This window comes from Sturnus vulgaris, chromosome 4 (assembly GCF_052056855.1).
Source record: "Sturnus vulgaris isolate bStuVul1 chromosome 4, bStuVul1.hap1, whole genome shotgun sequence".
In the NCBI taxonomy this organism is placed as follows: Eukaryota; Metazoa; Chordata; class Aves; order Passeriformes; family Sturnidae; genus Sturnus; species Sturnus vulgaris.
The window spans coordinates 64,497,301-64,514,596 of NC_142246.1; the positions used below are offsets into that span (position 1 = coordinate 64,497,301).

The following is a 17,296-nucleotide window of genomic DNA, read 5'->3' on the forward strand; positions in this document are numbered from 1 at the left end:
CATCTCTGGGTAATTTGTTGGCAATAGGCAAGAAGAGCTCACAAGAGAATCGAAATTACCTGAGAATGTGGAGCCAAGAGAATAAATCCAAAGCAAAAAACACAAAGGATTTGCCCAAGCTGAATCAGGTACTTCTGCTGACGCTTATTTTTCATTAATTTTACACTATCTTCACATATCTATAAATATTCAATGTATTAACACTGAAGAAAGGTGGGTTTTTTTTGAGCAGGTATTTTTTTCCAAAGTAGCAGTCAGCTGATTTCAGAAGTTTATTGTTTACAAAATACTTTAACTGGCATTCAGCTCCCAAAACATCCCAAAAATGAGATACACACATATAGGAATGGTGAAACATGTTATTTTAATCTCTAGACAAAGGATGTGACACTGAACATCACCAGCCAGCTCTTAATGTCTAATAAGCATAAGCTGAAAGTAGTATTTTCTGTTTTGTAATTTGTACTGCTAGTCTCAATCCCCTTAGATCCACAGTTGCTAAGGAGGAGGAGAGCCATTGGGATAGATGTTTCCTCCAGAGCATGTAGGGAAGGTTTATTTCCAGTAGAGCAAGGATTCTTATTTAAGGTAGCCCTGAGCAAATCTTCTTATTTATTTCATCAGTTTTGAATTTCAAAAGACCTGTATCCAACTAAGTTACTCCTATAATCTGAGTGCTGCAGGTCTTCATTTTTCATTATTTCTCATCAGTTTTAGCAAACCCTTAGTTATACTTAGCAACATTCCTATAAGAAAATCCACAAAAATGTATGTAAACTGTCTCACTGCTTACCCTCTTTTGCCCTCCTGTGGCTGCAGGGAATTATATTTGTGATATGTTGGACAAAACAGCCAATAATTTATTCTAAATACCTTTGAGAGTTGCAACATACCTGGCTACCCAGTCACAGAAAATGCTTCCTAGACTGCACCTGGGTTATTTCAAATTTCACTTTAGTCACATGAACTCTTGTGTCCTGCCTCAATCCCACTTTTAAAGCTGATTTGGAAGTGTCAGCATGATGTTGTCGTGCTCTTGTTAATGTTCCTCCCCGCTGTGTTTAGGGGCAGTTCATTGAGCTGTGCAAGACGATGTACAACATGTTCAGCGAAGACCCCAACGAGCAGGACCTGTACCACGCCACGGCTGCCGTGACGAGCTTGCTCCTGGAGATCGGAGAGGTTGGGAAGCTCTTCAGCATGCAGCCCCCCGGCGACACAGACGGCAGCAATAGCTGCAGCAAAGGCATTCAGGGCGAGCTGTTCCAGAAGAAGGAGCACCATCAATACCCCCTGGAGCAGCACAAGGCGTTCCGGGACAGCCTCGTGGCCAGCGAGGAGGAGGCTGCAGGCACCGACAGCGCCCTGGGCATGCAGATGGAGGACATTAAGCTGGAAGACTCTTCTCCCAGGGACAATGGAGCCTGCTCTTCCATGCTCATTTCTGATGATGACACGAAGGACGACAGCTCCATGTCCTCCTACTCGGTGCTGAGCGCGGGCTCCCACGAGGAGGAGAAGCTGCACTGCGAGGACATCGGCGAAGACACGGTCCTGGTGAGGAGCGGCCACGCCCCTGCCCTCCGCAGGAGCACCAGCATTGACAGGGACTGGGCCATCACCTTCGAACAGTTCTTAGCCTCCCTTCTCACCGAGCCAGCGCTGGTCAGGTACTTCGACAAGCCTGTGTCCATGATGGCTCGGATTACTAATGCTAAAAACATCAGGATGAGGGGAAAACCAATAACCTCGGCCAGTGACTATGAAATCTCTACTATGTCGGGATAAAAGGCAATCGGGTTTTTTATTTCTTTTTTTTTCTTTTTATTCTCTATTTATTAGTACCTGGCAGAGGCCCTGGTATTTTCAAAGCATAGTTGTTTTCACTAATGTGAAAATGTTGGGGTGCAAACATAACTATCTTCAAGTATAATCACTCTTTCTGTGGGAAATGTTACACATGCAGATTTTATTCTAAATACAGAAAAAAAAATAACGCTTGTCAGTGAAGTGTGTGTATTATTAATATTGCTGTCAGTGTATAATGGTAAAGATTAGTTCTTAATTTCTAAATGTAAACTTAATGCCAATATTTATGTGCATTTTTAAAATAGATATATAGAGATCTGATGCTTGGGGGAAAAAAAATAACGAAATGGGAAAAACCTAAAATTTAAAGGGACACTGTCAACCTGAAAAGGACCTCAGGTGAAAATAAGTTCCAGGCAACATCCTTGAGGCATAATTTTATTTCATATAGGTTTTTTTCCAAAGAGGCTCTGAACGTATGCTTTGATTTTACTTTTCTGAGTATATGAAAGACCAATTCAGTGACACCTGCCTGGCTCCTAACTTCCTCTGCCTGAGACTGGTATGCTTAAGTGAAAGTGAGAACCCATCCCATCCTAGCTGCCACATCAGGCAGATGTGGATAAATGTGATGGTTTCTGCCCATTTGCCTTTCCCTGGGTTCGGCAGAGGGAAATCCTTTCCCAGCTGTGGCCACCAAAGGAAGATCTCCAGCATGACGCTGCCCAGGGCTGTGTTCCTAACCAGTGGTCTTGGAAGCTTTGCTGGTTTTCTTCAAAGAGTGTATGCAGGTCCCAGAACAGATTGGTAGAGTCTCTTTTCAAAATTTGAAGTCTGTTTTTAAAAAATTAGATAAAAGAAGTATATATATATATATATATATATATCCATTTCTAAGGCTGGATCTACAGCAAATATAGCTTAGTTCTTAAAACTAACCTTTACCACCAACCTATTATATCCTTGTTAGATTAAGAAAATAAAAGCCTGTATTGCATAAGTCTTTATTTACTACAGTGTAAAGCAGCAGTAATGAAAAAAAATCTGCAAGATAATGTTACTGAATGTTTAAATCTTACTGAGAACACTGTCACTTTATATGAAATGAATAGTATCCTGTATTGACTTACTGAATAATATGTTAGAATGGAAACTGGAGCACCTGCACTTTGAATCCTTGCTTTTTTTATACAGACATTTGGGATTTTTTTTTAATTTTGTTAGCTGTTTTTTAATTCGTATTTCTTTGTTTCAGGATCATGCCTACAAGCCTAATCTTTATTTGCTGTTCTGAGAATATTTTCTGTAGAATACTGTTGATTTTTTTATACTCCTGTATAATACTGCATCCATGTAACTTGCAAAATTTTTTAGCACAAGCTATGTTTAATTCTTTTCTTTTAAAAGAATGCTTTTAAACTGTCAGATGAAGTGGTTTTTAACCACAAATAGGTAATGTGAACAAATAAAGTACACTCTGCACAGATTTGATTTTTAACTATTAAAGTCATGCTAGAGGCAAAATGAGCTTTATTACAGAGACAAATGTTAGTATGTCTACTGGTAATGGTATGAAAAAGCACTGTAGTCTTTCTGTTGTGACTGTGGATGGGTTTATATGTGTATCAAAGAATGGTAATAATTTGAAGCCATAATCAAATACTTTGTTTTAATTTCAGATGCCAAGGTCAGAGTGGGGTGATTTATTATAATATCTGGCAGCTGAATAAGCCATCATGGAAGTCTTCAGCACTAAGAATTAACATCCTTAAGTGGAATACCGACCTTTTTAAGTTTGCAGATCCCTGAAATATTTCTCTTTTAGGTATCCATTATGTTAAAGTGAATTTAAGCCTATCAGCAAGCTTACACACACCCCTAGGGACACACAGGACACACTCCAAAACATTTATCTCTGAAGGGCTTGTCAGCTTTGTTCCCACCCCACCCACACAGCAGGGGATGCAACAGTTGACAAGAATTACTTTGCTCTTTGGGTTCCTGTAACAAGAAGAGGCATCCACCAGTGGATCTCTGGTGTAACATGAGCCACTTTACAAGGCAACTTTTTTTTTGTTTTGCTCTAGTAGCCTTCCTTGTCTTGCTGATCACATCAGCAAAGTTCCCAGGTGTGAGTCAGGTCCTGTTTAAGAATGGCATTGCTATAAGTAGCAGCCAGGTGAGCTGATCTTTTCCAGGTTTGTTTGGATGAGGCTGCTCACGGGATCAGGACCACCTGGCAGTTGCCTCTTTGATGACAAGATCTGCTGTGCTCTGTTCTTTAGTAGAACAGCAGTGGGAGCTGGTGAATATAAAGCTACACAAGAATTCAACTGACCTGCATACAATGGTGTGAAACTTTTGGGGAAATGTAAGTATTTTTAAAGGCTTACTGTATGTGGAGGTGTGCTACACAGAAAGTGAGTATGGCTTAGAAGCACCTGTGTCTTGTGCTTTTTGTGCTTGGAGATACAGTGTCTTTAGTCTGTGAATTGTAGAATTCAGTTGGGGCTGCTATTTTAGAGCTATTTTATACAGAACTTTGACTACTGAAAAAAACCAAACTTGAGAAGAATATTTCTATATGGCTTTTCTTCCAGTCTGTCTTTCAGCTTAGTCAGAAGCTGTTAAGACCTGGAAGTTCTGTGGTACTCCCTTCATTGTAGCATCTTGCAGCTCCTGAGTTCTAGGTGTTAGAGCTGAGGGTTGAGACTTGTTATACTAGTTGTGTTACACAGATAAGAAGCTCATTGTGTGACATATTGAACCTACTGGAAAACTTACATCAAAACTGTTGTCATGAGAAAAGCACTTTATGAGTTCTTACACAATGATGCTGGAGCTTTTGTTAGAGTAGAAGTCAGGTGTAATCCAGTAAAAAGGGAATGCTGTAGCTAGAAGAGACCTTGTATCAGATATTAGGTATTAATAGTACAAAGCAGTTCATGTGTTGTACCCATTTTGGTAAGAAACATGGACTAAGTGAGGTTAGAGTAAAACATTTCGAAATGAGGAAATACTGAGGAATTGTGCATGAGTTGATAGGACAGCTTAGCCTTTGGCAGAGTGAGCCATGGTATCTTGGCCTTTTGCTTGGTTAGTGTATGAGGTTCCAGAGTTCCTTCAAATCCTGGTGTCAGCTCCTGGTGCTGGGGGAAAAGACTGGCCTCACCAGTTTAGGTGAGCAGGAGTGTTGTGGTGAGACAGAAAGTGAACCAGTTGTATCTATTACTGAGCTTTATCCTCTGCTTGCAAAAACATTCCTTCTATGCTATTTCTGTTTCTTTCAACTTAGAAGATAGCCCTGAGTCAAATGTTAGGTATTTCAAGCTGCAGTTGTGACTTTTAACATTACAGTTTAACACCAGGCAGCCACCAAGCCCCAGGTACCAACTCTCTCCCTCCCCCACCAGTGTGATCAAGGAGTGGATTGGAAGGGTAAAAGCCTGAAAATTCATGGGTTGAGATAAAGACAGTTTAACAGGGAAAGAAAAAGCAGAAAAAGTCTTGGCTCTGTGTAAGCCCTGCTCAGCAATAACAAAAATATCTCTGTTATCAACCCTGTGTTCAGCATCAATCCAAAAAACAGCCCCGTACCGGCCACTGGCAAGAAAATTAAATCTATCCCAGCCAAAACTGCCACAATTTAAAATGTTGATTTATTCAACAGCAAAGCCAGAAATTGGCTGACAGCAAATAGTAACAAAAATATGGCAGTGAATGTTATGCTGGAAAATGTTAATAATAGAAAATTGCAACATGTGCTGATAGCAGCAGCATTGCTGTGCAAGAGTGGCTTACAGCTGGGATACAAGCTGTGAAATACAGCTTAGTCAGTCTTAGCAGCAGTGCAAGATGTTCCCAATAAATGGTGGCAGATACCTCAAAGTATGTCACTTCAGAAGACAATTTAAGCTCTGGTTCTTCTCTTTCCTGTGGTACTCAAGATCTCAGTTTAAATTTCTTGAATAGCTGCTTGCTTGTCCTATTTTCTAAAATAACACATTTGCATAACTGATCAACCTGACATTTGGAGTTTGGAGGACTGGGATGTTCCTTTAGTGGCAGGACCTATTCTGTACTTCTGTAGAAATAAAAAAATTACTTCAGGCGAGATCTTGCAGTTCTCATGGAATGGCACTTCCAAACATTAATAGAAGCACTTGTTCTCCAGAATTCAGGACGAGAAACAAAGGCTGCCTGAGAGATACAAATAAACTTTAAAAAAACCCAAGCAAATTATTTAATATAGCTTGTATGAAGGCATGCCAGAAGATCCTGAATCTGAAAAACAAAAATAAACCATCAGCACTTGAGGGTTTCTCTTTCTTTCTCCAGAGTTCTCAGCTTTTAAATTTTGGTCCTCCTGAACAAAAACGCTCACGTTTTGAGTTGCCTCTGAGAGTTAACTTCCAGATCTTTCAAATAAAATCATTCTTGTGGGGTTTATTGGGAGTTTGGATGGGGGGTTGTGTTGTAGAATTTTTTTTGTGCATGTTTGGTTTTTTGGTTTTTTTAAAGCTTAAGACAGAGCTTCTTTTCAAGTGAGGATTTTAAAAGCAACTGAAATGAAGCAGTAATAAACCCCTACCACTTGTAGCAGAGTACAGTAGCCCATCTGCATAACAGGATCAAGAACCAGAGCCCTCTAAACAAGCTGGAGGCCATTCTGGAGGATGGGGGAAAGAAAAAAGGATAAATCTTTCACTCATATCCCAGTGCAGGTACATGAAAATGAAAATTGTTACCTTTTCTAGCAGGCCAAGGACACAACCATTGACAATATCTTGGAATAACCCGTTCTTTATTTGCTACCATTGTAAACATCTCTATTACACAGACATCACAGTACACGTTATTGCTTTTAGATTGTGGTAAACAGGAATTCCTATTAGTATGCAGCTATCTAAGCACAGTGTCATAAGAAGAAACTGCTCCCAAGTTGTCTTGGGCTGGGTTGTTCTTAATTCCCTAGAGAAGGACAGAATCTAGACTGGCACAAGAAACATCGGTCCAAAGATGGGTCACCATGGTACTACAGCAACACAAACAAGAACGACAGAAGGAAACTACAGGTTACATCTTCACCACACATCACTAGCAGTATTGTCAAGGATACTGACTGCTCAGCTCCCACCTAACTAAACACAAACTTTTCATCCTAATTCCTAAAACAAGGCTATGTAATTTCTTTTGACAAATTTTATTTAGACTAGGACGGAAAATCTGGAAAGCCAATGGAGCTGTGTGTGCGTTTAATTTTTGTTGCAGTTTTGTTTTTCAAAGACTGAAAGTCCAAAAATCTTTACCTGGGATGTTTAAATTGGGCCCTTTTACTATTGCCCTTTAGGACAAATGCCCTATTATTTACATGGCTGTATCAGATGACAGAAGCACAACCAGTTTCAAAACATTGTTTCTTCCTTCCTATGTAGCACTGTCTTCAGATGGCTTTCCAATCAAGTTAGTTTACTTCTGAAACAATGTGTTTACTTAGATTTTACATTTCCTTGTAGTAAACTTCTGCTTATCTTCAGATTAATTTGTTCATAGAGTGGCACCATGTTTCAAGCATACATTAAACAACAAAAGTGAAGGTAGTTTGTTAAACATTTGCTACAGGAACAACAAATTTACAGAACCACCTTGTCTCCAGTTTTAATTATTTAATACTATTGCATACAAGCTTTCACATAGTGAATGTTTTAAAGAGGCAGTAAGTTAGAAAACTAATAGCACTTGCAAGTTCTAGGAAGATAACGTGAATTTAAAACATGATGGTTGATAAATAATAATTTACTGAGTTTTTAAGACTCTTATAACTTGTGAGCAAAAAATTCTGATGTTAAAGATTGTATCAACTTGCAGAAAAGTGGCCTGCCTCCATTTCCAGTCTTCTATAACCTTAGGATTGTTACCCTACAACAGAGTGAGTATTAAATACTATTGACTAGTAAAGCCTTGTTCTTGCCTTCTCTAAACACAATTTTACCTATTTCAATACATTTTCTAGCTACCACCATAATACAGTTAACCTACCAGGGGTGCAAACAGGGGCACCCAGTACTAGTCTACATATAGTGACTCCTAGACAGAATTACTGGGCTAGTTGATCATACAAAACCACATGCAAATTCTAATTGTTTCCTGGGAAGGTGCACTGGAGCCTAACATAAACATTCACCTTAATTACTACATGCAAACTAATGTATTTCCTTATGTCTCACTCATCTGATGATGGTTGGGTTTACTTTTTTTCTTTGTATACTGCCACAGTTTACTTCTAGATCACCCACTGATTTAAAAAGAAAAAAAACTAGCAAAGATGCATCTTATTAAAAGCTTGAACTACATTTGACACTAAAACCTCTCAGGTGTGTGACAGGAACCCTGAGACTGTGGTTGGGCTTTAGAAGCCTCAGCAATAGTTAAATGTCAGTTGACTGCTGAACAAGTAGCCCAGTGAAAGTTTCAGTGCTGGAAAGACAAGAGTGTAGATTATGTTTGCAACTGTTGCAAAAAAAAAAAAAAAAAAAATCAGACTTAGCTCAGGGGAACCTCTAGAGATGGCTCAAGCAATTTTGTAACTTGCTGGCAGGCAGTAGATGAAAACCAATAGGATCTCCTTTGCAAGCAGCAAGCAACTGACTTTTTGAATTCCAGAAGTGACACCAATTATGTTTGGCAGCAGCAGCAAAGGAGATCCTTTGCTCCAGAAGAATGGAGCTAGAAAGTAAGCACTTGGGCCACTGGGAAGGAGTCCACTTTCCACTTCCTTCCTTGGATTTTTGGCATGCCCAGGGTCTGCAAAGCTCAGAGAAACAGAGCTCCACCACAGGACCTGAATCCCAGAATGCTCTCCACAAGATCTCAGGTCTTCATTGGTGAGTATTCCAGGATCCATGTACAGGGCAGTAGCAAAAGACCTGGGCCTCCCATTGTCAGTTTGGATCTAATTGGTCAGTTCAGCTCTCCAGTTTGCAAGCCATAAATACTCTCCCTGTGTGCATCTTCATGGTGTTGGGTTTTTGTTGTTGTTTTTGGGGTGTTTGTTTTTTATATTGGTAGAACAGCATCAGCCCAACACAGACTGAACCCTTCCTCACCCTGAAAGCATTCAACTTATCTGACTCTTGTCTGTACCTAAGGTATCACAAGAAGAAAAGAGAACTGTTACCCCATATACATGCACTGTGTACCCTGATCAGGAGCTTCTCCACAAGCAAGAGAAGCATTTAAGGGATCAAGAGCACAAGGGTGGATGCAGTGCAACAAGTCACTACGTACACAATACAGACTCCCAGAGTTACTGGGGAGGGAAGGCACCTCTGGGGATCACCAAGTCCAATCCCCTGCCTAAAAGCAGGGTCCCTCAAAGGAGGCTGCTTAGGCCCATGTCCAGGTGGGTTTTGATGATCTCCAGGAAATGCAGTATTATGTATTATATTTCATACTTACATAGTGTAAATAACACTCATTACAAAAAGGGGGTTGTCTTTTTTTTTTTCCTTTTTTTTTCCCCCTCATGCTTCCATTCATTGTGTTCAATGCTTATATTCTTCAGGAATCTGTTCTGGAGTAGTCATTGACTAGAAATTAACTAGTTTACCTGAGGTGATTAAAAAAAATATATGAAAGCTTGTATCAGCATACAAATGTTGTGCCACTGTGAGCTATTTAGGTATATGGTGAAAAAATCTTTCTCAAATTACTCAAGTTTCTAAGACTCTGATCTAGCTAGAAGAAGCAAAATAAAAAGCTGATTGAAAACAGCAGAAGGCACTTATTTAATAGAAGGTCTTAGAAAACAAAGTGATGGTCATACCAAACCCATTTAAAGTTGCTCTAAGCAATAATCAGTCACAATACAGACATGAAGTTCTGTCTATTAGATTGTCTGAGGATGGCAAGACTAATGAACACATCCAAGTTGCATCTCTTCCATGGAAAATACATCTTTTTTAGATTTGTACCCAAATGTGAATTTATTTTTACAAAATAAGGATTGCAGCTGCAATAAAGGATTTTTTAAAAACTTTATAAAAGGGCTAAAGTAGATCTGTTGTACCTCCCACTAAGAATACCCCCTTAGCTGCTAAAAGAAAGGGCTGGCAACAAATTCTGAGTCCATCACCCTCAGCATTTGAAGTCAGATTAGAAAGAATCAAAAGTTTTTACAATAGGAATACTTTTAGAAAGAGTAGATTTAGCCTGAGGATCTTATCCTCGTGCTGATGACACGTGGTTCTTTTTGTTTGTTTGCAAAATAAACTTCTTCCAAGCATAAGAATTGGCTGGTACAAATTTATCTATAAATTTCCTTATCCAGAAGTAATTTCTAGTAAGTACATAAATATGCTGATGGATTAAGCCTCTTCTCCAAAATTATAAACAAATAATACGTCTCCTTTGAGGACATCTTAATTACTAAGAAATTTAACATTGTTGAGTGAACAATCAATGACGCATAAAGGAACAAGAACACAAAAAATCAAAAACCACAATAATTTCAACTAAAAGCTGAACTCCAACTGTTACGTTAAAAGGTTGGAATTTAAATTCAGATTGGAAAAGCTGAACTTAAACTGTCTTTTAAAAGACCATTAACAGTCAAACCCATCCATAGAAAATATGATGCAGTAAAAATACCTGCTTCACATTCCTGCAACAAGAAGTATAAAAGAAAATGCAAAAGTAAGCAATTCAGATGTTCTTGAGATTTGTGAGTTGGTTTTTTTTGTTGGTTTGTTGGTTGGGTTTTGTTCCTTTTGAAAAAGCTGCCCTTTGGAGAATAGCATAAAAATACCTGTAAACAGAGGTTGATTGTCCAAGCTTTCTTAACTGAATTTTGCTAATTTTCTTTTCTTTAATGTTAAAAAAAAAGTTCTATTATTAGACAGTTTATGGTGAAACACACAAAACTTCTGTCCAAATGCATCACCCAATTTTTCATACAGAACCTCATATACTGCAGAGGAATTAAGGTTTCTTTGTATCTTGTAAGGTCAGTACCACACTGTAATCCAGTAGAAGTCCCTTAATTTTTTCATGGAATTTCTCTCTGTACTGGTTGAAGTGCATAATGCTTTCTGGTTCCTCTTCAAACCAGAACTTGTCAAACTCATAAACTAGATAACCTGTGGAGAAAATAAAACACAGATCTGCAAAAATGACCTCCACAATTTCATGCCTTGATCTAGCCAATCCTAGAGTGATCCTTTAGACTCTCTTCAACCCTTTAAAACTAGGACTGTCCCATCCTGATCTACAGCAAGCTTTAGAATGCTGTAATAATGAATACAAAAAGAAATCTGCAAATACTGAGTTTTCAGACTGGAGTATCTAAAATATAGAAAGCCACAGAAATTATCTTTAAATGTACATTTCTGCAGCACAATGTTTAAGCAGCAGGTGCATTTCCAATACCTGATGCAGAAGACAAACAGCTTGCTCTGGCTAATGAGGAAAGAGTGGAAATGCACTCCCAAGAGCCCAAACTCTACATTGTGGCTTACCCTGAGTAGTCTGTACTAGAGAAAATAGAGTTACTTACAGTAAAACTGATGGAAGTGCTCCATCTGTGGCAACCCAGAGACCATGTTGTAGAGATGAGCCTTTAAAGCACCATTCTTTAGCAAGCTGTATGCCATCTCTGTCAGATTGATCCCAACTATGGCATAGGAGTATCTGCAACACAAATCATGGTTTTATGTTATGGACTGAAAGACTTAAAAGCTTCCCTGGCATACTCTGCTTTAGGAGAGCTGTGATAGTCAGAATTTTTCCTGTAATACTTGTTGATGAGCTGATTCCAATACCCAGACCATTCCCTGGTGCATCCAACCATCTAAAAGTTATTGTATAATTGAGATGGCAAAGCTAATCGACACTGATTTTAATTTGTTCACTTGAAATCCTTAAATCTGCTGGAATATTAAAAACTGAATGTGAAAAACATTGTTCCAGTGTAAACGGAAGGGCTATTTCAACCTGTTGTTCAAGTTGAAAGAACCTGGTTTTCTGTTGCTTGGTATAAAAAGCATTATAATAGAAATTCTTAAAAACAACAAAGTGTTTGTGGAGGAAGGAAAAGTAAAAATTAATTAATTTGTGCCAATTATATACTTATGTAATCGAGCAGTAAGTCTCACATATCCTGCTCATGACAGTGTTGCACAGGGTAGTATTTTTTACAATTAAAGTCATGAAGGGCTCCTGTTTTTTGATAGGTCATCAAGTTAACTAGGGGCAAGATGGATCAGATTATTATATCTGACTGGTTTGAAAGTGTATGTCCCTGTAAAATTAGCTAAATATTTAAATATGCAAAGTTTTCAAAAAGAAATTTAAAGCTGAACAGCAACAAAACACCTATTTTTAAAGGACCTTAAGAGGTAATCTACACTATCCCAACACAGGATCAGTAAGGTGAAAAATAAGTATGAATTTCTAAATCTAATCTATTACAAATACAACTAACTACAACGTTAAAGGTGCTTACTGTGTTAAATGAGGATGGTATTTTGAAAAAAAACCCTGCACTTAGTTCCCAGCTAGAATTTGTTTTCTGCGTTTGGTTTCTCACACCTTTCTATTTTAACCCTTCTGTTCATTATTTAATGGAAAAAGCCCACATATATTTTCCTCTTTACTTTCTGGACACGTTTAGCAGTCTTCACATAAGTTTTAATACAGAAGCAGCCAGAAAAAATTCTGGAGTAACTTACCCCAGCTTTGGGTGATTTGACCGAGAAAGGATCTGACGAGCTTCATTGGTGTAATGCTTACTAAAATACCTGGCAGTGAAAAATATTATTTTAAATTCTTTGAAAAAAAAAAATAGTGTTGATGTCAACATTAAAATCTGTAGCTTTAAACTAAAGGTGAAAACTAGCCTGCAACTGAAAAAAGGCACAAGATGAAAACCAAGGAAAAGGTAGCAAAATAAATTATATTCAGCATGAACTAATACTGTAAAAAAATTCATCATTGTGATCTGAACAACAAATATGAAGTTCAACCTAGTCCAAAAGTTAGCTTAGCAAAGATATGTAAACTTGTCTATTTTTCATCACAGTAGGAATTTTTACATTCAGGAATTTTTAAAACTTTTGACAAGTTAGGTACAACCTATCAGCTCTATCATAAGGCAACAAAAAAAAAGTTAAGAAATTGGGCAAATTTCTGTCCCTTCCCTCATTTCTTGTCCTTAGCCAACCACATCACATGTTTACAATGAGCAGCCACTAGAAATGTTGAACATCCTGCTTTCTATTTGCTTCTAAGCAGTTTTTATTAGAAATAGCATTAACTAGAGGAAATACAGATACTGAAAATCAGTCACAAAAAGAATGAAATACTTCTTTTCACTTACACCAGGTTCACTAAGCCCAGCAGCCCCATTCCTCTGAAGTCTGTTTTAGGATCATCACCTTGGAAGCCGATGTCACACCACTGTTTGCTGATTCTGGCCTTCAGATTCTCGTGAGGCATCAGCAAATTCCAGAGCTGCACAAATACACTTCCATGTTATGCTGCTCAATAATTCAGAACACTTGCTGCTGCACATTAGAAACCATTTACCAAGGAACAGGAAACAATCTGCATGCTGCTCTTTTCTGTCAGTGGCAATTTGGAGTCTGCTACAATGGCTCATTTCAGCAATTATGAAAGTTATTACATTTAACGTTAAATGTATTCATTCACATTGTCCTTCACAGACAAAGATGCTGTATGAACACCAAAGAAACAAAGACTTGTTTCACCTCAGAAATTAATTTATGCATCATTTTGTAACAGGACAGCTATAAACTGAAATACAAATTCTCAAAGAATACTCATTTAACATGGCAGTGTTGGGGCTTCCATAGCAAGCTAATTATGAAGTGCTAAGAAAATATTTTTTATCTTCCAGCGTCAAACTATCTTCCTCTATGTTGACTGGGAGCGATAATAAGAAAAAAAAGTGTCTTTTTTTTATTATTATTTAGTAATTAGTGGTTTGCAAAGTTAGACGTGTGCATAAGGTTATATAACTTTTTAGTAGTAATTCTTCAGTGATGTATTACAGATCTGTTTTTCTACTTATATATTGTTGTTATATCTGATTTTGCACAAAATAATTCCATTGCAAGTAACTCTAGTTTACCTTGTTTTTCTTTGAGGTTTTATTTTAAGGTGTCATTTCTACAATGGCTCTGCAGTTTGTAAGTAGAAAAGATGTTTAAATAGACCAGCTGGTAAGAAGGCTACCAATAAGTTCTTTCAAGGTGTTGGACTTGGAGAGGAAAAAAAGCAAACAAACAGCACATGTATTTTAAAAATTATTTCACCTCAATTAACTGTTCCTCGTGTTCTTCATTTTCTGAATCATACGGGACCTTCCTTAGGTTTTCCACATTCAAATACAGTTTTTTATAACCTGATATCTGTAGCAAGGATATATGCAAATTTGTCTTAAACCTGAAATAACAACAAAACACCATAGAGAAGTTTTTAAATAGGCCTACTCAGCCATAAATTCTAGCTTGAATTACCAGATCAGCTCTTTCTTATGTTAATGCTATATAAACACCAGAATTAGGAAGTGCTTTATGTGTATCTTTACAAACTACAGCATACTGGTTAAGTGCACTGCTACATGGATCTTACACACTTTAAACATCTCTAGCTGATTCCAGTGCTGCAGTCAGACTCTATTGCCTTAAATTATCGAGGGAAAAAAAAATAAAAGAGCTAAAATCTGTTATGACAGAAGAAAACTCCATATATCATCATCCTGACCACTGTAATTCATCTACCCTCAATTTTTTTATGTCTTACAGTCGTACTCTGTCAGAAATACTAATAGTTTCAAAGAAGTATTTCATTAGACTTTGAAATTTTGATTATTCTCTGTCACTCACTAATTACTTATGCAGACGAATGCAAACATTAATCAAGCATCAGTATATTCTCTCAAATCTATCTAAGGAATTATATAGTTCTTGTAATCAATCTATTGATCATAGACCTAACTAGTATGATCAATCAATGATCATACCAGTTAGAAATATTGAGTAACAAACGGGACTTGCAAAACAGAGATACAGTAATGCCAAATGCACATGAATTAAAACTTTGCAATTTATTTTCTAGAACTGATGAGGGCATAGCCACACCTTATTTTCAGATTTCATACTGAATACTTGTGTTAAATGGCCTAAATATTGCATCAGGTCAAGCAACTGGAAGAACATGCAAACAAGTGAGATGAGAGAGAGGTTTCCAAACACACCCTGTATCCTTCTGTTCAATCTTCTTTTCTTTCATTACATCTCTGACACACTTCTCCACTTCAGCTTCTTCAACATGTACAGCATTTCTTAAAACCTAGGGAGTTAACACAGTAAATGACTTCATGAAGAATGAAGACATAATCTACTTTATTATTTTTTTAATTATTATTGCTCAGCTTCTGTATATCTGTTGTGTGAATTATTTATTATAAAAGGAAAAGGGTCAGTTTAAGACAATTGCTTACAATGCACTGGCTCAAACTGCATATAAAAGATCTGCAATAATTACATGACAGCATGATTTGTAACTTTGTCAGGCTGTAAACAACGTTTATATAGGAGTTACATAAAGAATAAATACAAAGCTGGAGGGTTGCTTGGTCTAGGTCCTTGTTTGCTTTCAGCTGCAGAATTGAAATATGTTTTTCCTAATCCAACTGAAACAAGCGCAGCCAAGAAAATAATGCTTCAGAATTAGGAGACAGGTAGCTAACAGAGCTGACATTTCAATGAAACAAACATTTGTAGGGACATGGGATTATTTTTGAGAAACCTTAAATAAACCTAGCACACAGAACACAAACTTCCAGGTTTTCTTCTTTCTGTCCTTTACTCCTTTTCAGTTCTCCCCTCTCAGAAAGTAAAAGTGTGTGTTATTTTTCTGGGATCTGCCTCTGAAAAAAGGTTTTATTACAGTTTCATCTCTAATATCTCTTACCTTATTTTTTGATGATTCCAGTGAATGTTCTGCAATATGGAAAAAAAAAAGCAGATTTCACAGTTATATTGAACTGTTTAAAATAATTGACAGTAAATGTTCCTGCAGTATATAAGTATTATAAAATTTTACATTGCTTTTATACACGTAATAAATAAATCAATCTTAAAATGAACAGGTTATCAGGGAATAGAATGTCTTAATTTACACAGTACTTTTATAACTCTTCAGTACAATGCTGAAAGTAGATTCGGATTTTTTTAAAGCATCAATTACAGGTTCAAAACAAAGACAAATTTGAAAAGGTGTCAGAAGAGAAATACCAATTGATAAATTGGAAATATCAATTGTTATTTTCCTGTTCTCAGACGTTATTTCATGTCTATTACCGAAGAAAAAGGAAGTACGGTCACTTCCGCAAGTTATTGTAAAACCACAAAAATGTTCACTAGTTTCTCGAATTGCTCTTCTAGATCAAAATTCCGCATCAAGCAGAATTGTAAGTTAAATCACGCTTCCTCCTCGCCTCCAAAAAATGCATTTGTGTCTCTTCAGTGTGATTTTTTTTTTTTTTTTTTTTTAGTAAAGGAAAGTAAAAGCATATACACAAAGTGATGGGAAGACTCTAGGGGTAAGGGTATGTTTTCTGATTCCCTTCTTGATGACACTGGAATTTCCTTAGGAAGCAGACAAGGAAGCAACTCTGGCATTGATTTAGAATTCTCCCAGGACAGCTGGGATGAAAGGAAGAGTGCAAATGCAACTCTGGGGATGCACACCAGGTGATGGAAAGCAGGAAACTCACAGGGGATTTGATCGCTCCCGGTAACCACAGGAAAAGAGTCTGTGGATAGGAGGGGGTGGATCCCTCCTGCCAGGAAACCACTGACAGCAGAGGAAACGTCCTCAGGGAAGGTTTGGGTTGGACAAGAGGGAAAATGTCATCACCGAAAGGGCTGTCAAGCACTGATCAGGCTGCCCAGGGCAGCACCACCACTCCCGGCGAGATTTAAAAGACACGTGGATGTGGCGCCGGGAGACACGGTTTAGCGGTGGGTTTGGCAGTGCTGCAATCGATCACGGTCACCGAGGTGTTTTCCACGCTACGGGATCCTGCGACTGCTCTCCCCACACGCCAATGTGGCGGCCCGTGCCGCGGCCCTTCCATTACCTACGCTCAGCGTCCGCCGCGCTCCCGCCTCCGCGCCGCCCAGGAGGCGCTGCAGCTCGCACTTGCCCGTCAGCAGCCGCAGGATCCACTTCAGCCAGAACCGAAAGTAGTTGCTGTACAGGAACCCCCAGACGTGCGCCCACATCTTCCGCGGGCGGCGGTCCCGCTCCGGCGGGGCCCGAACCCGGCGCGGCCCGGGCGCTGCTCCCGCCCCGCCGCTGCCGCCCCCTCGCGGCCGGGCCGCCGCCGCCCCTCAGAGCACGGCGGGCACCGAGCGGGGCCCGGCCGCCCCCCGCATCCCGCCGGAAGCCAGCTCCCGAC

At 38.6% G+C, this 17,296-nt stretch overlaps 2 protein-coding genes across 3 annotated transcripts in view; one reads left to right on the forward strand and one right to left on the reverse strand.

The window, feature by feature from the left end:
- The window catches only part of TBC1D9 (TBC1 domain family member 9), a 46,214-nt gene extending 42,919 nt beyond the window's left edge, over positions 1-3,295 (forward strand). For both annotated transcript variants that reach the window (XM_014878985.2, XM_088164140.1), the window contains 2 exons: positions 28-128; positions 1,066-3,295. In XM_014878985.2, coding sequence (XP_014734471.1) covers positions 28-128; positions 1,066-1,788 — 824 coding nt within the window. In that variant the 3' untranslated portion in view covers positions 1,789-3,295. The remainder of the gene's footprint in view (positions 1-27; positions 129-1,065) is intronic.
- A 6,277-nt stretch (positions 3,296-9,572) lies between these two features.
- On the reverse strand, positions 9,573-17,173 carry ELMOD2 (ELMO domain containing 2). The gene is made up of 8 exons (XM_014878999.2): positions 16,976-17,173; positions 15,805-15,833; positions 15,086-15,180; positions 14,142-14,271; positions 13,184-13,317; positions 12,537-12,605; positions 11,363-11,496; positions 9,573-10,946 (listed from the first exon to the last, which is right to left on the reverse strand). The coding sequence occupies exons 1-8, from the start codon at positions 17,118-17,120 to the stop codon at positions 10,789-10,791; spliced, it is 894 nt and encodes a 297-aa protein (XP_014734485.1). The 5' UTR covers positions 17,121-17,173; the 3' UTR covers positions 9,573-10,788.
- Between the last annotated feature and the right edge of the window lie 123 nt (positions 17,174-17,296).